Here is an 18,926-nt window from a genome sequence, read left to right on the forward strand (position 1 = left end):
CTAGTTGTCAGTCAGCGATGGGCTCCGGTGCGGTTACGCATTGGATAAGAAGAATTGAGTGGCTGAGAGATTCATTCACCAATTCATTCATTCACTGAAAGAGCGGGAGGGAGGTAAATCTTAAAGGGAGAGTAGTGGACACGAGAAAGTAGTGCGGAACCTCCTGTAAGTGTAAAAGAAACGTAAAAGAAAAGAAGGAGTGGGGAAAATCAGTCAGCCAAGCCAGTATGAGGAAAAGTAGTTAAAGGACGCGATTGACAATTCTGCGCAGGAAAGGGTTAACCACATCCTCCTGGTAAAGTTTAAGTGTAAATAGGGAGCAGCTGCTACTGCTCCTCTCCGGCTGAGACTGGCCCACTGGAGCTTTTGATTGGCCTTCAATGACATCACTCGCTCCGCAGGTTATAACACAGAAAGCCCGAAGCGACTGCGAGCAAACCATCCCTTAAGAGAGGAGAGGGCAGCCACCGGCTCCGCCCACTTACTCATTCGCTCCCAATCATTGGCATCTCCGCGAGAGGCGGAAAACTAGCCTCCGGGAGAGGACGCCTATTGGGTGAAGGCCCCGTCTGTCTCTTCTATTGCCTCGGCCCCTTTCGAACCTTACATTTACTGAGTAGCAAAAGAGAAAGTAAGTATGTTGCAGCTGGAGATCAATGAAGCTAAGTGAATGGGAGCTTGGCGTACATAAATCGATCACCGCAGCCGCGCGCCAGGTGCTGAAGGATATCCATTCATTTATGAAGTAAGTAGATGACTCTTCCATACGGGAGAGGAGCTGTGTCTCGTGTGTTTATGTAGACGACAGAGGAGCTTCGAAAAGAGTTTTTTTTTTCCCCTTTAAAGAGAGTTTGGGTCGATAAAAATGAGACCGCTGCCTCTCTTCCTAACCCCCACCTACCCCTTGTCGTCGTTTGTGCATTTTTCTCTAGCGGATGTTCACCAAATGAGTCGGATGAAAGCGAGCTGTTCTCGTTTGGGATTGCTGCAGTATCTGGCGGGGGGGGGGGGCGGGGGCCGGGATCGGGGTGCATAAGAGGCATCCAGCTTCAGCATCCCTCGTATATAATACACTGGGGGGGGGGGAAGTCTTCTCTTTCCTGGGACCTGTGGAACTATTAGATGAGCCTGAGGAGAAGGAGTAGTTGTTGTTGTTGGCTGCGATTTGCTTCAATCGCAACACTGACTTCGCGCTTTGGCTGGAAATAAAATCTGCCTCTACTGCAGAGACGCAGATCTTCCCGAATAGCTTTGCATTGGCGGGGGAAAGGATTATCTTGGGCTTCCCAATATGTTCTTAAGATGTTTTAAACCCTCTCGCATTCCACACCTGACTCGGTTATAACAGTCACAGCATGCTCCTGTTTTGTTTTGTTTTAGAAAGTACTGTTTTGTCTTTGTGTGTCCCTTGTGTCCCCTCCGCCCCTCCCCGCGCCTTGGCTTCCTTCTTATTTCTTAAAGCGCCTGAGGGGCACATTTGCGCGCACCAAGATTTGTGCTTCACAAAGGAAGGGGAAAGAGGGTGTGTGTGTGTTAAAAAGCTCCTCCTGTATATTTCAGATGTTTTTGCCTCTGCGTAGCGTTCTTGGGCTGCTGCTTTCCACCCAGATGGCAGATTATGTTGTCCTTTTTTGCAGCAGCTATTTAAATTCATCCTGCAAATACTCCCTTCTTCTCCGTGGAGAGAAGAACATTAGTTATCCTGACTTTGTCTTAGGATGAGGGCCGTACTAACGGAAGGACAAGTCGGTGGAGAGGATGCTATGATCTTAGAAGATCAATACAGAAGAATTATCTTTCCTTTTTTTAAAAAAAAATGCCTCTTTAAATAGGTTTAAAATTAGTTTTGAGGTACAGTCCTTTGGAGGAGATGAGGACAATTCCCCTTACTTTTGTCTGATCGTGGGCAAGCTTACTCTTACTCAGCAGTGCTCTAAAGCTAATATAAGATACGAACTTCCAAGGTAATGGGAAGGTTTATTTTTTTTCCTATTAAGATAAATAATTTCAAGCTATGTAATCATGTGTTCAGCAGTAACCAGAAGACTTTGCGTACCTTGAGGCTTGGATGTTACAGAACTGTCATTAAATGATTGCATTAGCATCTGACTAAAGAACAATTCTGAAATAGCAGTTCCATTCATAAGAGATACATGACACCCTCCCATTATTTATTTTTTTAAAATCCTCTTTCATTTCAATGTTTGTTTTCATTGCTAGACAGTATATTGGTGCATCCTCTCTGCTTCCTTGGCAATTTTGAAAATGTCTTCTTAAAAAAAAGTTGCAACATTTCTTCCACGCTGATTTATTTTTCCTGTTTTCTTCAGATATTATCTTCATATTAATAGCTTTTGACTATTTCATTTATGGATTATGTAGAAAAAAAGCCTGGGATCTTTTGTGTAACCTTTGTTTCCTTTTAGAGCAACCTTGTAGGAATTGTCTGCTACCTGCTCCACAGACACTGTGGTAGGTTGTCTACCACAGTAAGACATGTTAGGTTAATTCGTTTGCCAAACCTCTATTTTTTGCTCTTAAATATGGCTGTGTGGATTAGCCAATTAAAATAAGAGGTGATAAATTTGAAGCAAAAAAAGATTGATTTTTCATCTTTTTCTAATGAATGAGAGAGCAAGAAGCAATCATGGCTGGATTACTTTCAAGCCAAAAACCTGTTCAGTAACTTCATTGGTATCTGAAATTTAATATTTACTCTCAGACACATGCATTCATAATATTACCCTTAAAATTTAAATGTGAGATAAAGGGGATATTCTATAGCAAATGCCACTGTTGTGCCCACATGAAAGTAGTACACATAAAATCTTAGTTTGCAAAGAATTATATTCTGTCAATTATATTCTGGAACATAAAGGATTGGACTGAAGGATCTTCTGATTCATTTATACTCTTGCTAAGTTAGAAGCTTAGTAACTCATATTTAGTTTTCCATTATTTCTTTGTTATTTGATTGCAGTTGCTAATGGTTTTCTTTACGTTTACCAATTCCAAACAGCTCTCGGAATGATCATTGTTAAAGGAGGCTCCCACACAAATCTAAGAATGAAAGCTTGTCCATCACAGTATAACTTACCTCTTCTCCTTTTCTTTTGTTTTTAACAGAGAGCGCTTGAGTTCCTTTGACTTCCCATTCTCAGCCTCCTCATGCCTCCTTCTCCACTAGACGACAGGGTTGTAGTGGCACTCTCCAGGCCTGTAAGACCTCAGGATCTCAATCTTTGCTTAGATTCCAGCTACTTTGACTCTGCTTCCTCTGCCAGTGAAAGCCCCGTGAGTCTCATCAGCACGGCTGTTGTGTCCATCAAGGCTGCTAATCTGACGTATATGCCCTCATCCAACGGCTCTGCCCGCTCCTTGAGTTGTGGATGCAGCAGTGCCAGTTGCTGCACTGTGGCAACATACGACAAGGACAATCAGGCTCAAACCCAAGCCAGCACCAGCAGCATCTCTGCCAGCATAGGAACCTTGACTACTTGCTCAGCAAACCAAATGGTCAACAACAATGAGAACATTAGCCCTTTGAGTCCATCAGGTGGTGTGGGGAGTCCAGTCTCAGGTCCAACAAAGCAACTGGCAAGCATCAAAATCATCCATCCCAATGACCTAGCAAAAAAGATGACCAAATGCAACAAAAGCCACCAAGGCCCAGTCATCATTGATTGCCGGCCTTTCATGGAGTACAACAAAAGCCACATCCAAGGGGCTGTTCATATCAATTGCTCTGATAAGATTAGTAGGAGAAGGCTTCAGCAGGGCAAGATCACTGTCTTGGACTTGATCTCTTGCAGAGAAGGCAAGGACTCCTTTAAAAGAATCTTTTCCAAAGAAATAGTTGTTTATGATGAAAATACTAATGAGCCAAGCAGAGTAATGCCTTCACAGCCATTGCACATAGTGCTAGAGTCTCTCAAGAGGGAAGGCAAGGAACCGCTGGTTCTCAAAGGTATTTATAACTGCTATTCTGCTTTTCTGTCTCCTCTAGATCCAATTTAACTTGGGCAAGATCTGAGCCCAGTTAAATTCGACTGGGTTACCCATTCCTACACACATGTACTGTGTCTTACTTTCTTTTGAATTGAGTGATGTTTGGAGGAGATCAGGAAATCTTCTAGAGTTTCTGTGTTTCATGGGAGGGGGGAAAATACAAACCATATAAAACTACTATTTAATAATAGTTTTCTGCGGTACTGTTAATAGGAAGGATCCCCAGCAGGATTCCATCTAAAGATCTCAAAGCACAGCTGTTTCATCATTTCTGGATCTCCCAGTTGTTGGGAAGAGGAACTGTTGCACATGGCAGGGACAAAGGAGGAAGTTCAGGCCACTCATACTTCCTTTGGGGGTAATTTTTCCTCCTGGCTTCTGAAAGACTCATAGCATGTTAGTGATCTAAAAGAGTTTACTTTTGTAAAACTCTAAAGTACTTTATTAAACCAGGGATTTAATGGCTTGGCATTCAAAATACGTATAAAGATACGTACCCTAAGCTCCCTTACAGTTTAGTGATGTATACATGTGTCAAAATGATTTGAAATAAATACTTCAGACCTGAAATAACTGCAGATCATCTCCTGCTATTCATTAAAGTAGCCCAATTTTTTTTTTAGGCTTCTGTGAAACCTGAACAACAACAACAACAACAAAATGCTGCTGCTTTAAGAGTTGCATTAATCAGTAGGTTTCTTAAAATATTGGCACTTTTTTCTCAGATTTGGGCAGAGGCCTGACAATTTTTTAATAAATAGAGAGATGTTGCACTTATTTGATATCTGCACACACTGTATGTGTGTGTTTGTGCACATACATATGCACATATTCAGGCTTGGTTATTGAGTCAGTCATATAATAGAAAATATCTGGTAATTAGTTACTTCCATGCTTATTAACTAAAAGCATAATTTTTAAAAATATTCTATTGCTTGTTTTTATAACATATCTTATGGTAGCACGACACAAATGCTAAGACCTACAACGTATTGGAGTATTGTACTTTATAATCATTATGTCCTTTTTGTCATAAGCAATCGGAGTAGTTTCTAGGCAAAAATAAAAGTACAAAATATAAATCCATCCCAAACCATATTAAAATTGTGTGGTATAGTGTCTGGTTCCTTCAGTAATTTATTCACAATATTTATAACTCGCAACATGATAGAGGAGGAAAAATGTTCTTAAGGAAACCTTTGCAAAATATACACATCATTCATGTTTTGAAATCTGGTTTGAAGAAGCTGGACTTGGGAGTAATAAGTACTTCAAAAGCCTGTCTCTTGGGCTTCCATTCTACATGATTTTATTGGCCTGAGTGCACAATAGAATCTTCAAAGCACATAGGAATCAATGGTAGGAAATGGTGAATTACCTCTAATAGGCCTGTTTGGACTTTGAAATCAAACTGCAGTTTATTATAATATTGTCATGGTTATTGTAAATGTTTTCACTTGAAAAATATTGCAGGTTGCATTCAGACCACACCAGTTACAGTGAAGTCACTCTAAAATTAATGGGAGTTACAATCCCCAAACAAATCAGAATTGTGAAATTCAGCATTTCTAATGAAACGAATAGCAGTAAACTTTCAAATAACTTACGGTAAGCAGCTTTGAAGCAGGAGATTAAAGTAGAAGTTGCTTTTTGCATTATAGTGCATCTTCCAAAGGCCGAAAGAAGAAAGAAAGAAACAAACTATGTTGTTTATTAATATAAAAAGAAGTAATTGTTAACTGAAGTTTCATAATTCACTGATGAGGAGTGGCATGCTCTAAGTATGCAAGGTTTAGTCAAAAGTTCTACTCATTTTAGAATATTTTCAAGAGAACAAAACAAGAAACTTAGAAAAAGTGGCTAAAGAAAATATTAGATGTGCAGTTGTGAGAATTTTGCAATTAAACTTCAGAGTAAACTCTCCTTTTGACTGAAATATTTTTAAAAAAATATAAGAAAGTATGTTTTTAATATGTATGATATAACTATGGGGTATTGAGATTGCAAATTCTATGGGAATTTGATTTCCTTGAGAATCTGTGTAGATAAGGGGGTAATTTGAATTATCATCCTGGAAGGTTAGAGAAAGGTTTGATGGCAATGAATTAACTTTTTCAGAATTTAGGTAAGACTTCTTCAGTAGCAGTTGGATATATCATCTACCAAAGCTTTGAAACGGAGATGAGCACCGGCCCCTAGAGTTGGAAACGAAGAGCACGCATGTGCGGGGGAACCTTTCCCTTTACCTTTAAGTGTGCTTGGGACCTTTAGAATAATATATGTGCCTAAGATTTTTTTTTTCAGTTTAGGAAATGAGTTGAAATTATTTTTAGGCAAAAAACATACAATAGCCCCCCCCCCCCAAAAAAAAATCATTCCTGGTAAGCTTCAGGAATTGTTACAAGGAAAATTGGATTTGATGTAAAAAACATCAAATTCAATTTTCTGTTACAAACCTGCAGAGATGCACAAGCAGAGCTCACTCTGTTTTCTGTCTTTTCATGTGTACAGGAATTATTTGCTAGCCTGATTTCTGAAATGGGAGGCATCTACTAATTATAAAAGGCTTAATAGAAAATACAATTTAAAAAGTGGCATTTACTGTAATGTGACTTGTAGATTCAAATTAGGATGGTCTTTCTTGTCAATTGGAAGGAAGCTAGCTACTCTTTAACACAGCTTCAAACATTAATTCATCTTAAAATGGCCAAGGCAAGGATTGTATATTCTCTTAAATTGGTATTTTTTTATACAAGCTTTAGAGCATTGATTGGGAAAAGGCTATGGTGTTGCTGAATAGTCAAGATGGGTACAATCTGTAGATGTACCCATCTAGTACAATCACTTTAAAGTCCTTCTACTACCTCCAGATACTCCTGGAATGGTGAGAAAGGAAGAGGACTAATATTTTGATGCTGTGTATCTGAGGACAGCATGTTCACAGTCACTTCCCCTCAACCTGATGCCTTCTAGACATCTCATAGTTTTCAACCATACTGACTAGGGATTTGGGGGACTGGAATCTAAAGCAGTCAGAAAACATTAGAATGGGGAAGCCTGATCTGTATAGAGAGATTGTAATCAAGAGAATGGCATTTAGTCTTGTTCAAGATTTAATTTGGGAAAATTCTGTTTAAGGGACCAAAGATTAAGGAATGTTAAGATTGGTTCTTCCATTTACATACTTTTTAAATCATTTCCACTTTGAAAAAAGGAATGTGGTAAATAAAATATGGAAACAGAATATAGAAAAAAGGAACATGGAAAACAATAATTACTCCCTAATCAGCAAATGGAGCTTCTGGGTTCCTAATTATGTTAGTCATAGTAATAAAAAATCTCATTAAATATAATAAACTTTAAATTAATTTTATATGGAGCATAAAAACACTGCTAATCTGCTATTTTAATTGACAAATGGTTATGACAGTCTCAATTTTGATAATTTTTAAAAACCTATGATTGAAGCTCAACTTTTGGTGTATTTGCAGTTTTATTGTCGAGTGATTTATCATCACCACCTGGGAAGTTATTCAACTTTTCAGTCTATCCCACAGTTCTGGTATTCCCTGGTGGTGTCCTATCCAGATTACAACTAACCCCAATCTTGCATAGTTTCTGGTTATTCCATTTCAAGGCATGGTTTCTTATTCTTGAATAATTTTGAAAACCATGAATGTTAAATAGAAATATGTAATACTTTTTTAAAACACATAATATTCCATGTATTCAGTCCTGAATTTTAGAAGACTGAAGTTGAGTTCAGTGTAGTTTCTTGGTGAGTGTATGTTTGTGTATGATGTCTGAGAGATAACCAGGAGTCCAAATTCTTAAAGTATGAACTCATAGAAAAGCAAAAACTCTGAAGCTTCTCAACCCCTGATATGTGGTAAAAGCATTGTAATATAATCACTCCACAAAACACTGCTACGTCTGTATTCTGAAGCTGGAATTTAAAGTTAGCAGAGACATAAATCTAAAGATGCTGGTTGAATCCTTTTTGAAATTTAAAGCAGGAAAAAAATGTTTCTAATTTCTCTGTATGATGTTCTTTTTTAAAAACAAAACAAAACCACAATTTGAAAAAATAGCAAGAGAAGGCCTTTTTTGGAAGTAGGATTTGGACCATGGATGCATATTATCACAAGGCTCTGCTTCAGCCTCTGTGCTTGCAGTGTGGTTGGAGAGGTGTTTGTTATTCAATTTCACTTGTCAGATGGAATTTTTTCCATCATGCTTCAGTAGCTCTTAATGCCCTGCGTGTGATGCCATTTTTGTTTTTAGATATTGAACTAAAACTGAAGTTGGGCTATGGAGCGGCTTTGCATTTTATGTTGAGTGAGGCTCTTTCTTGACTGCAATCCAGTCATAATTTATGGCTGGCCCATCTGATCTTCCTGGTTTATGTTTGTAAACATTGGTTGCTAACTGCCCCATCCAAGTTTGTCTCCGCTCCCCTCCCCCTTGTCTAGGACCATGTTCTCCATGTTTGGTGCTGCCTGTCACGCAGACTGCGCTGTTGCCATTTCAGTGGCTCAGTGTCACACAGAGGAGAAACTGATCAGAGAGACTCTACTGGCCTCCCCCCCTCCTGTCCCCTCTCCCCCCACCTTTCCTGCTTAAGTTACAGGCTTAATTTACAGCTCTGCCTGATGACCTCCATCAAGTATATTTTCACTCTTCTAGGCATCTGGTGCATTTTGTAGATTTTTTTTTAAGTATAATGAAATGCTGAAGCCATATAGAATGCCAGAATGTTGTAAATATTAAAAGTTTATATTACTGGAATATACAGATAAAAACCTCTTTTTTAGTTATCTGAGCAGAAGTCTACCCTATCTTTACTATAAGAATTTTAGATGTCCACATTCTGTCTCTCCTATTTCTCTTAGTACAGTGCTTCTGTAGTATATAAACCTCTGGTTGACCACTTTACGGACAGAATGCTGGATGATATAAACTGACTGTCTCCAACTTGAGGAACTCCAGATGTGTTAGATCTTCCAAAAATGTAGCTTTGCAACCATTTTTTTCACCATTTTCAGCTTGGTAATTAATTGCTCTATTGCTATGCAACTCTGCTGAATAGCTCAGTCCCTTCATAAAGCAGAAGTAATCTGTCTTGAATATTAACCTACCTGTAGCATTGACAAATGATCTAGGCAAATTATTGGAATACAGACTTACTCTAATGTTTTCCATGTGCTACGTTGGCTATGAATTATGGATTGGGGGTTCAACACATTGGATCGATAGTGGCTAACTAATAATTACAGATATTCTTATATTGTACTAAGTTGATCCCTTTAAGGTGCAAATAAACCAATAGTATGATGTAGTAGTTGGAACCTTTGACTAGGAACTTAACTTCCAGATTCAGCCATGAAAGCTCACTGGGTTAGTCACTGGCTCTGTTTCCACATGCTTGTTTGGATCAATGAGGGACAGTGTGTTCAGGAAATATCAAAGGGAAGAGTTAATCCAGGGTGATAACCCTTTAAAAACTTAGACAAATTAACTCAATTCAATGTTATGTTGAAGAATACCTACACATCAAACTATATGACCCATTTTGTGCTCTAGCTGCTTTCTAGAAGAATTGGTTTCAAGCCCTGGCAAAGAAGAATGCATGTCCCAAACAAAGGCTTTGACACACAAACCAAGGGCTCAGTTTTGAAACATTTGTATGGGACATGATGCTTAGAACTTCCTATAAAAGGATTGTTCCTTCCCCAGATGGTTCTTTGGACTTTAAGTGTGCCACTGACAATGTATGTGTCCTTATTAGTGGAAATATGGATTAGATAGTGTTGTGGCCAATATCAATCTAGTCTATTTTATGGAATGTTATTCTAATAAAATTGGAGAAAATAATACTTAAGGGTATGGCCCCAGTGGGCAGGTGTAATCCAAACCCAGTGAATAAATATAACAGTGGTTGCAACGATTGGTACTGATAATTCATATGTGTTGTCTACACATTACATCACATCCATTAATAGTTAACTAAGAACATTAACTTCCGTAAATATGTCTCTGTTTGAAATTTGACTGACTTATAAGTAACACAAGCCTATACAGAAACAGAAGAAATATGATTGAGAATATCCCAACTAACTGGCTAAATTTTACTTCAATTTCATGTAGTTGTTATTCTGTTTGGTATTCGTTTTTAGGAACCAGTGGTGAATCATGGGACTTTTTGAAACAAAAGGAAAAAGTTTGTTTAGTGGTTTTTTATTGAGAATATCATGTTTTCTTTCTACGGTTATGTATAGAGAACTGCTTAAGGTGTGCTTTTTGTAAAATGACAGCATATTTATTCTAGCAGAACTTGCTTTCTCAACAATTTTCTGAGATTTGTCAATTCTGAAGTGACTACTTCTGAAGTTACCAAACATGAGGTAATTGACTGAGATGGAGAACACACAGACTTTCAAGACCATACTAGCTTAAAAACCAAGGGCTACTTCACTGGAACTTGGTCATAAGGGAATAATGCTATGTTGAAACCTGTTTTGCAATTTCTTCATAATTTTCTTGATTCGTGAAAGATACTTCTGTTTTTCTACTATATTCTAGACTACTTAAGATTTTCTTTCAGTTTTTTCTGGTTGATACTTCTGAGTTGAATGCTGGTGTTATGCGGTTCCCCATCACCCCACAATCTTCCTGGTTACCCAATCGTTCTAACTTGAAGAAACCTCTTGAAAAATTTCCCTTTGATTCAGTTGAAATGTGGGAAGTCAGGCATCTGCAGATTAATAGAGAGATCATTAACAATTGAATCAGCAGCTACCTTGTAATTAAGAATGTGCAAGAAGAATATTATACTCTACCACTAAGTCTTTCCCTTCTTGGAAAGAAACATCCCAGAATGAACACTCTTTCATCCTATTGAATGAGAACTGGTAGGAAAAAATATGGAATTGTGTTTCTGAATGTTACATGGACATATTTGCTAGTTTTTTTAGGTATGGGAAGTGATTGGTGTCTACTATGTACTTTCACCTCTTTCCAGTGCAAGTCTTGCCAAAATTTTTGTTAGTTATGATTAAATGCTAGATCTTCATTATGGTTGATGCTGACCAGGTCTCCCCTCTTAATTGGAATGTGAGAGTCTGATCAGTATTGTTGAGAGTTAGTAATTCTCCCAATGTAATGTAATGTAATGTTGAAACAATATAGGAGTATTTGAGCTGTAGAGCACAGAAAGAGGGAAGAATAAAATTAAAAGCAATTATGTGATTTATGAGAGATAAATGATTCTAGCAAGAGCATTAGGCAGCCTGAATAGTTTGGTATGGCAAGGGACAGTAACACTTTTTTAAAAACACAAGGGTTTTTTTAAGCCCATTACTTAAAAAAACAAGGGTTCTGGCAAGAAAATTGATGAGTAATTAGATGAAGTGTTGGTTTAAGGCAAAGGAATTAACTACAATGGGAATGATTGGAAAGCCAGAATGAGTACAGGAACTACTCACTTCTGTTGTCTACACAGTGTAACCATCTATTTGGTAAATCTTGTTGGTAATTGCCATGTTCAGTTACTGAATCTTAAAACATATCCCAGGTAAATTTTCTTTTCTTTTATGGCCTTATGGGACTGGAGTGGCCGCAATTCTCAGCTGGTCACAAGGATTTTTTTAAAAATTAAACTCCCAGCACTTCTGGAAGATATACTGTTTTGGTAAGAGTATGCTCTGAATTGTATTGTTATGCTCAGGAAAGATTTACTAATGTGAGACATACCCTATCCCTTATTGAACAGGATAGTACAGGTTGAACATTTACCCTCACATGAAGCATTATCAATTACCTGTTGGTAGTTGCTTTTTACTTAAAGGATCAGGGTACCTTTATTTTCATGCTGGCATTTAAGGAATGTTTATTGCCAGAGCTCAGATGGCAATTTATTGTGTGCTAGTGATCCATCCTACCAGGACTTTCTATCCTGCATTTACTTTATTGCAATTAATATTTAATTATTTTTCATTTTATGTGGGCTACAGTTTGGAAAGTGTTATTAAAACATGCAGTCGTGCTATTTTCTTTCTAAGCTCTTACTATAGCTTTATAGCTTAACATGTATTCTGACTAGTGATACAAAAGGCAGTAGCTTGTTGAGAGGGAAATACTGTGAGTTTTTCTTGCGTAAACATAATTTGTTTTGTCTGGAGTGGCAAAGTTATGATTTAGCATTATCATGTGCCTCATTAGTTCACTATCTAAACTGAATTCTTGCTTTTATTTTGTGCTTATTATGGGAATATAGAGAATTTAGGGCAGGTTTGATCAGCTAGCTTTGTGTGCCTGTTGTGCTACAGGTGATAGAGTTTCAGCTTAAGAATGCTAATTTGAAAGTTCCTGTTTTTATCTATGCAAATAGAAGTTGAATATGTGTGCACAGCTGGCTGTTGGATGGAATTAAAAGATAATGTATTGATTCTTACATTGTATCATTGTGTTCCTTGAACTGATTTCGTTTGATTTCAGAACAGCTGTAGCTTTGTTCAGGTATTTCTACTTGTACATTTGCCATTTCATTGGGGGTGGGGACATCATCCATCCATCCATCATGGAAAATTAACCTGAGAAATAGCATCTTGGTTCCAGCATTAAATTTTAATTTGTTGAACAGGCCTAAACATTGCTAAAGGCCCAAAAGGAGTGAAGTTGTCAACTTTAGCAAAGGAGCCATATTTACATTTCATTAAAAATGAGCATTCACTGTGTTAAAAGTTCCAGATTGCTAAATTCATCCAAGGGGCTTCTTGTTCTGCCCCTTTTCCAAATTTCTGAATGTTGCCCTTTGTGTTGTCTTAATGCTTGCATAATCCCCCACATGACAAGCACCAGCTGCTGATTTTGTTCCTGAACCAAGGCTGCAATGAAGGGCAAACAGTGTTGAATTAGATACCAGTACAGTGCTGGCTGAAAGAAAGAACGAATCAGTGATAAAAGCTCCAAATGGCTGTATTAATATTTCACACAAGTCACTTTCTATGTATGTTCATGCTGACTAAATCTGGGCAAAATGATACAGTGCCTTTAGCAGGAGCTAAAATAAAATGTGTGCATAAATTAATGAATTCTCCTTCACTCTCTATATGAACAGTAGTAACTTTCCTATATTATAAAAACATGTGATATTTGTTGGAGGAATCTGACATACCGGTAATTGATTTTATTGCAGTCATTGGAATTGGATTTGGAAAAGAAGATTCTTACTGAATATTAAAAATGGAGAAGGAAAACAGCATGAAATTTGGATCAAAGCTCAGTTAAACTCTTTGGATGTTATAGAAAGAAATTCATCCTTGGTGTTGAAAGTCTCTGAAAGAAGGATTCAAATGATGCAAATGTTCCAATGTTTTCTGCTATGTCTTTCCTAGCCCAAATGAAGGAATACCATCTTGGGAAAGTAGGTGGGGAGGGGGCTTTGGAAATTAGTGGGTGGAGAAGAGTAAAGTCAAAGGGCTGCTGATTCTAGGTAACATTTACTTGCCTTATCACAGTAACTCATGAAGTGAGCTTACGTAGTTTGATACTTGTATGTTCAATTTTTACCTACTCTGAATGTTCAGCTCAGTGGTGGCTTCTAGCTTTAGGGTTTTAGGGTACTTTTGTTACAATTGGTTCAAGTACATCTATGCTATGCAATGCTTTCTGGAAATAAAAATGGGTTTGAGAAGAACTTTGAAGACTGTAAGTCAGGGGTCTCCAACCCCTGGTCTGTGGACCAACACTGGGCCATGGCATGCCAGAAACTGGGCTGTGCAAACAAGCAAAGCCCTATCTGCGGGATACTGGCAGCACACAAAACCATGCCCCCTCCAGTCCATGGGAAAAACTCTCTCCACAGAATTGGTCTCTGGTGCCCAATAGGTTGGGGGCTGCTGTTGTAAGTAGTTTCAGTATGTAAAGGAACCTGGAGGCATTGACAGGTGATAGTATTAACTGTTGGTTGTGTGGGTTGTGAGTTCTGGAGGCTGCCAAATTGGATAAAGGTTAAGGTAGTTTAAAGAGTTAAGCAAAGTTCAACACAATTGAATATTACATAACTTGAAGAAACAGGAGGAAGTCCCAGGTTGGTTTTTTTGGGGGAAAAATCACATTTTTAAAAATTGTATATATTTTTTTCCACCTTGTTATGATTTCATTCCATTTGGTTGGATTTTGGTCATGAGTAACTGAGTGAATTGAGGCCACTGTTATTTGAATTAGAATATTATTATTTTTTCTTTCAAAAAATAAATAGCACAAAAGATACCTCTACCCTCCAGCTTTACAATTTAATATTATTTCTGTTTGCAGTATTTGCACAGGTATGACCCACCAAAACATTTTGGTTTTTTCCCCCTGGACAGCTACTCTCTCCCTCTCTCCATATTCCCATTGCTAATACTTTGAAAATTCAAGAGCATGCCCTGTTACGGATTAGTTACTTAAGTATGAGCATAACATTTGTAAGTGCTGACTTCAAATACACTGTCCTTTGTATGTGGTCAGGAGGCAATCCAATCCTAAAATTGTTGTGGCTAATATGAACCATCCAATATAACTGCCAGGTCATATATAGCCAATTGATGTACAAAAGTTGAAAACAGAAAGCAGGTGAATAATTGACTTGTCTGTAAAATCTGTAAAATCTTTTACACAAGAAGATTGGAAGCTTTCTTTGCAAAATTCTTCATCTGAGCTACTTCTAAGGAGTTGATTTTGTAATTTCTTCAGTTTGAAAAACACTGCTTTAGATAAAAGTTTCTCAAATTATGCTAGGTGGTTGGCTGAAAGTAGTTGATGAGGCCGTGTTTAGCAGGGCTGGATTATCAAACAGGCCAAGAAGGTTCTGGTTTAAGGTCTATGATTATATGGTGATGCTGCCACCCTTCAAGGTCACATTTCAAATTCTCGGTCATTTCAAGATTGCAACCATAAAATTACTTTGCAGTGTCATAAAGATTAATAACTCAGAACTTTCTTCGATTTGGCTAGTATTTTGTTTAATTTGGTACTAGAATTTTTAGCTAATACAGTTGATTGTCTTCATTACAGTTGCGTATTTCTACTTCTTTTTCCCATCACCTCCTAGAATGATGCATTTTAATATTGATATTTTAAAAGAGATGGTTTTAGTTGCTGCCTCTTGTCCAATGTTATGAACTTCCATCCTTAGTTCTTCAGGCACTGTCTACCAGATCTAATATGCTCAATCTATTAAGCACCTGCACTGTATATTCACAAGTAATGTGATTTAGTTCATACTTCTAAGTTAAGATCTGCCCCCAACTTCCTATCATTCTGCAATTTTTACCAATTAATAAGAAATAAAGGGAAAGGCAGATTTAAAGAAAAAGTCCTTCATTCAACACCATCGTAATTTCAAATGGTTGCTGAAAGAACAATTGTAAATTGAGGACTGTTTGCATATGCAACTTAGTATTATTATGTGGGAATACATTCCTGTCTGTATGTATATGTGTGTATATATCTTTACTTACATTTGCACATATATACAGACAGACAATATACAGGTAGTCCTTTAGTTACCACAGTTGGAACCAGCAATTAAATAACGTGGCTGCTAAGCAAAATAGATTTGATGATCTTACTTCAGCTTTCTCTTGCCTTACAGAACTGCAAAGATCACAAATGTGAAGGCTGGCCACAGAGTTACTTTTTCCACACCATTGTAACTGCAAGCAGTTGCTACATAAGGCAGTCACTAAAGGAGGACTGCCTGTAAAACATTTCCTGATTATTAGGAATTTATTAATTTTGGTTTTGTCCATTTTCTCAATTCCTCAGGCTTTAAATTTGTTTCATTTCTGCACAGTATGCAAATACTGCCCATCCCAGCTCAATTTTAAGAGGCATATGTCTTTGTGTTTTGACCAAGGTCTGCATGAGACTGTGGCTACTTTTGATTTCAACTATATTCAACATCTATTGCTCCCTGACTCTAACACTGGGGACTTTTTTCACTTCTCACAGGATGTTATGGAAAGTAGAAGGATCAGACTTGCAATCTTACCAGCTCAGATGGCATTCAGGGAGGGTGAGAAACTGAGTACAGTAGTTTGAATCATTTTTCTTGTCCTGGATCTGCTTCTATTTTATTTCCAATTTTTAACAGCTATCTATTGCTCGTGGGTCAGCCATTAGCTACTTCAGAAATCAATAATGGACTGCAATGCAATTTAGATTGCTCATGAACTAATTTGGATGTAGCTTGTTTATAAATTGGCTTCTACAGGTAACAAGTATATGGGGGATGAAAGGGTGGTGACAGGAGAATGATCTTGCATATTTAAGGAATGTTCAGAATTTAGTTATTGTGAAGTAGTACAAATGAGTCATCCTGGAAGCTTCTTTTGGGGATAGGTAAATGAGAGGAGTTGGTTTGTGAAAGTTCCTACACAGTCAGTGAAAACGATTTGATTACAAATCTGATAATTACAAAAACAAAGGACAGATGGAAACAGGTCAGCCCACTCAAAAGAGAAGAGTTTAAATAGTATATTAGATGGAGCAGGAAGAAAAAAAAACAAAAAATAAAATAAGAGGGCATGATTACTGTTTCTATATACAGGGCTTGTTCTTGAATGACAGAACTAACATTTTTTGTTTGGTTCTAACTTCCTATTTTCTCCATGCTGTAATTCTTTATTCTAAAGCCTGACCCACAATTCCACCAACTGTTTACTTCTACCGTAAGGGTGCTTGCTTCAAATTCCTAGACCTGGACCACGGTGACCAGTTCTCTTGCCACGTCATTGTTAAAGCAGCCTTTTGTATAAGGACCAAATGGATCTGCTATACCAGACATGTCAAACACAAGGCCCGGGGGCCAGATCCGGCCCGCGAAGTGGTTTCATGCGGCCCACGAAGCCATCCTGGAAACAGTGAGGGAACGGCCCCCACTGCCTTGGCCCTGGCCCAGAGACCCTCCTTCTGCCAGAGACCGTCAGATCTGTCCCACTCCTGCCCAGGCCCCCATAGGCACCCTTGATGCGAACAATGTAGAGCTGGCCATGCCCACCCAGTAGGCCATACACACTTTAGCCACGCCCACCCAGTAGGCCACTCCCACCCAGGCCACACCCACCTGGCCCCCTGAGGGCAACCGCAATGCTGATGCGGCCCTCAATGAAACTGAGTTTGACACCCCTGTGCTATACTCATGTAAATTAACAGGTTGATCCAAACAATTGGATCACACAGCAGACAGGAAAAAGTCCAACATCTATCAGTTGCTGCACAGCTTTGTGCTACCTTGTTACATTGCTCTGCATCGAGCACCAGAATGATTTAAGACTTTCATCACTTAGTATAAATTATACATTTGCTTAAGACAGGTAGAATTCTCCTCTAAGTATTTTCACATAGAATTTGTACTTGGATTCTAAACAAGGGGAGCAGGTAAATGAGCAGTTTTACTTCTGGAAAATAACAATCCTGCCCAGGAGAGTATGCTAATTTTATGATCATACTGAGAGCTGCTTTGGACAACATTGCTGGAAGAGTGATAGCTAGCCATGAAATTTACAGTTTACCATAAGGTAATTGCTGAGTATAGGCATATAATTGTGGCCTGCTATATAAATGTGATTAATAAATAAATATTATTGATTTGGGATAAGGACTGGAATGAAATGGCTTAGGCTGATCAATTAAAGGAAATCCTATCTGGTGAACTGTGGGAGACACTGTTTCATAGGTTGCTCAAACTCTTGAGGATTATTTCAATGTATAACCATAGTTGGAAGAACTGAAGGACAATGGCATACTATGTATGGAAAAAGGCAAAGTTGCCACTATTATCTCCCTTTATGTGTACTTCCTCTTCTGATCAGATTTTTCAAATTGCCCATGCAATTTATTGGCAATGGACTCCACTGATGGCTGTAGAAAAATAATGCAAATATATGCAAGGTCTTTGCTTATATTGTGGAGTTTGGGGGCATTTTGTACTAGCTTTCCAGAATAAATTTTCCTATCTTGAATTGACTATAAAGTATCATAGCTGTGGCTTGAAGGATTATTGTCCAGCTAAGTATTTTATTCACATGAAGCCTACTTTGCTAGAAAATGGCACAGTTCTTTTTGGAGTGTCAGGAGCAAGGGTCATCCAGCAATTTAAGGGACCTCAGACATACAGTGCTTTATATTACCTATCATTCTCAAAGTACATCCATAATAAATCTGAAGCCCTGATTGATTCAGGAGTCGCAACCAATTTCATTGGTGTATCTATTGCATGCAGATATGTCTTGCCTAGCCAGTATAAGACACCAGTGAGGGTGGGAATGACTGATTGCTGACTTCTATATTTGAGACTGGTTTCTGGATATAGAACTATCTTCAACTCACTATTTTTACCACCACAATACACAACATGTCTGATTTCTTTACATCTCCTCATAGTTTTGGGATAGGTTGGCTTCAGATCCACAGCTGAGGGCTTTAGATAAGTTCTGACAAACCATGTGCCATTTTATTCTGGTCAACTACAACAGTGTACAAATAATGACAGACCAATAACACAAGCTCCTATTTTCCCCAGAGAGAATATGTATGCATCTCCATCCAGTTTGCTTCTGGAATGTGGACCCTAACAGGTTTAAGTTAAGATAGCACAGGCTAATGCTAGGCATAAACATCCTTTAAGGATTGCTGAATCTGCTGTGGCCCCCACACTGTGGAATCTCCTCTTACACCACCCCCCTCCAAGGTAAGTATGGCCCCCATCACTTCTAAGTTTATGCAGTTTCCTCAAGACATGGTTATGCCAACAAGCCTGGGGACCACAGGGGGTGGTTCGACAAGTGAGGAGACTGTTACTATTAACATCCTCTCATCTATTATTATTATTATTTAATTCTTTTTGTAGTTTTAAAATGTTTTTAATATTT

At 38.2% G+C, this 18,926-nt stretch overlaps 1 protein-coding gene across 2 annotated transcripts in view; it reads left to right on the forward strand.

Moving 5' to 3' along the window:
* Positions 1–557: 557 nt before the first annotated feature.
* Positions 558–18,926, forward strand: part of DUSP10 (dual specificity phosphatase 10) — a 31,277-nt gene continuing 12,908 nt past the window's right edge. For both annotated transcript variants that reach the window (XM_083348910.1, XM_083348911.1), the window contains exons 1-2: positions 558–745; positions 3,127–3,967. In XM_083348910.1, the coding sequence (XP_083205036.1) occupies positions 3,169–3,967 (799 nt within the window). In that variant the 5' untranslated portion in view covers positions 558–745; positions 3,127–3,168. The remainder of the gene's footprint in view (positions 746–3,126; positions 3,968–18,926) is intronic.

This window comes from Vipera ursinii (genome assembly GCF_947247035.1).
Source record: "Vipera ursinii genome assembly, chromosome: 1".
In the NCBI taxonomy this organism is placed as follows: domain Eukaryota; kingdom Metazoa; phylum Chordata; class Lepidosauria; order Squamata; family Viperidae; genus Vipera; species Vipera ursinii.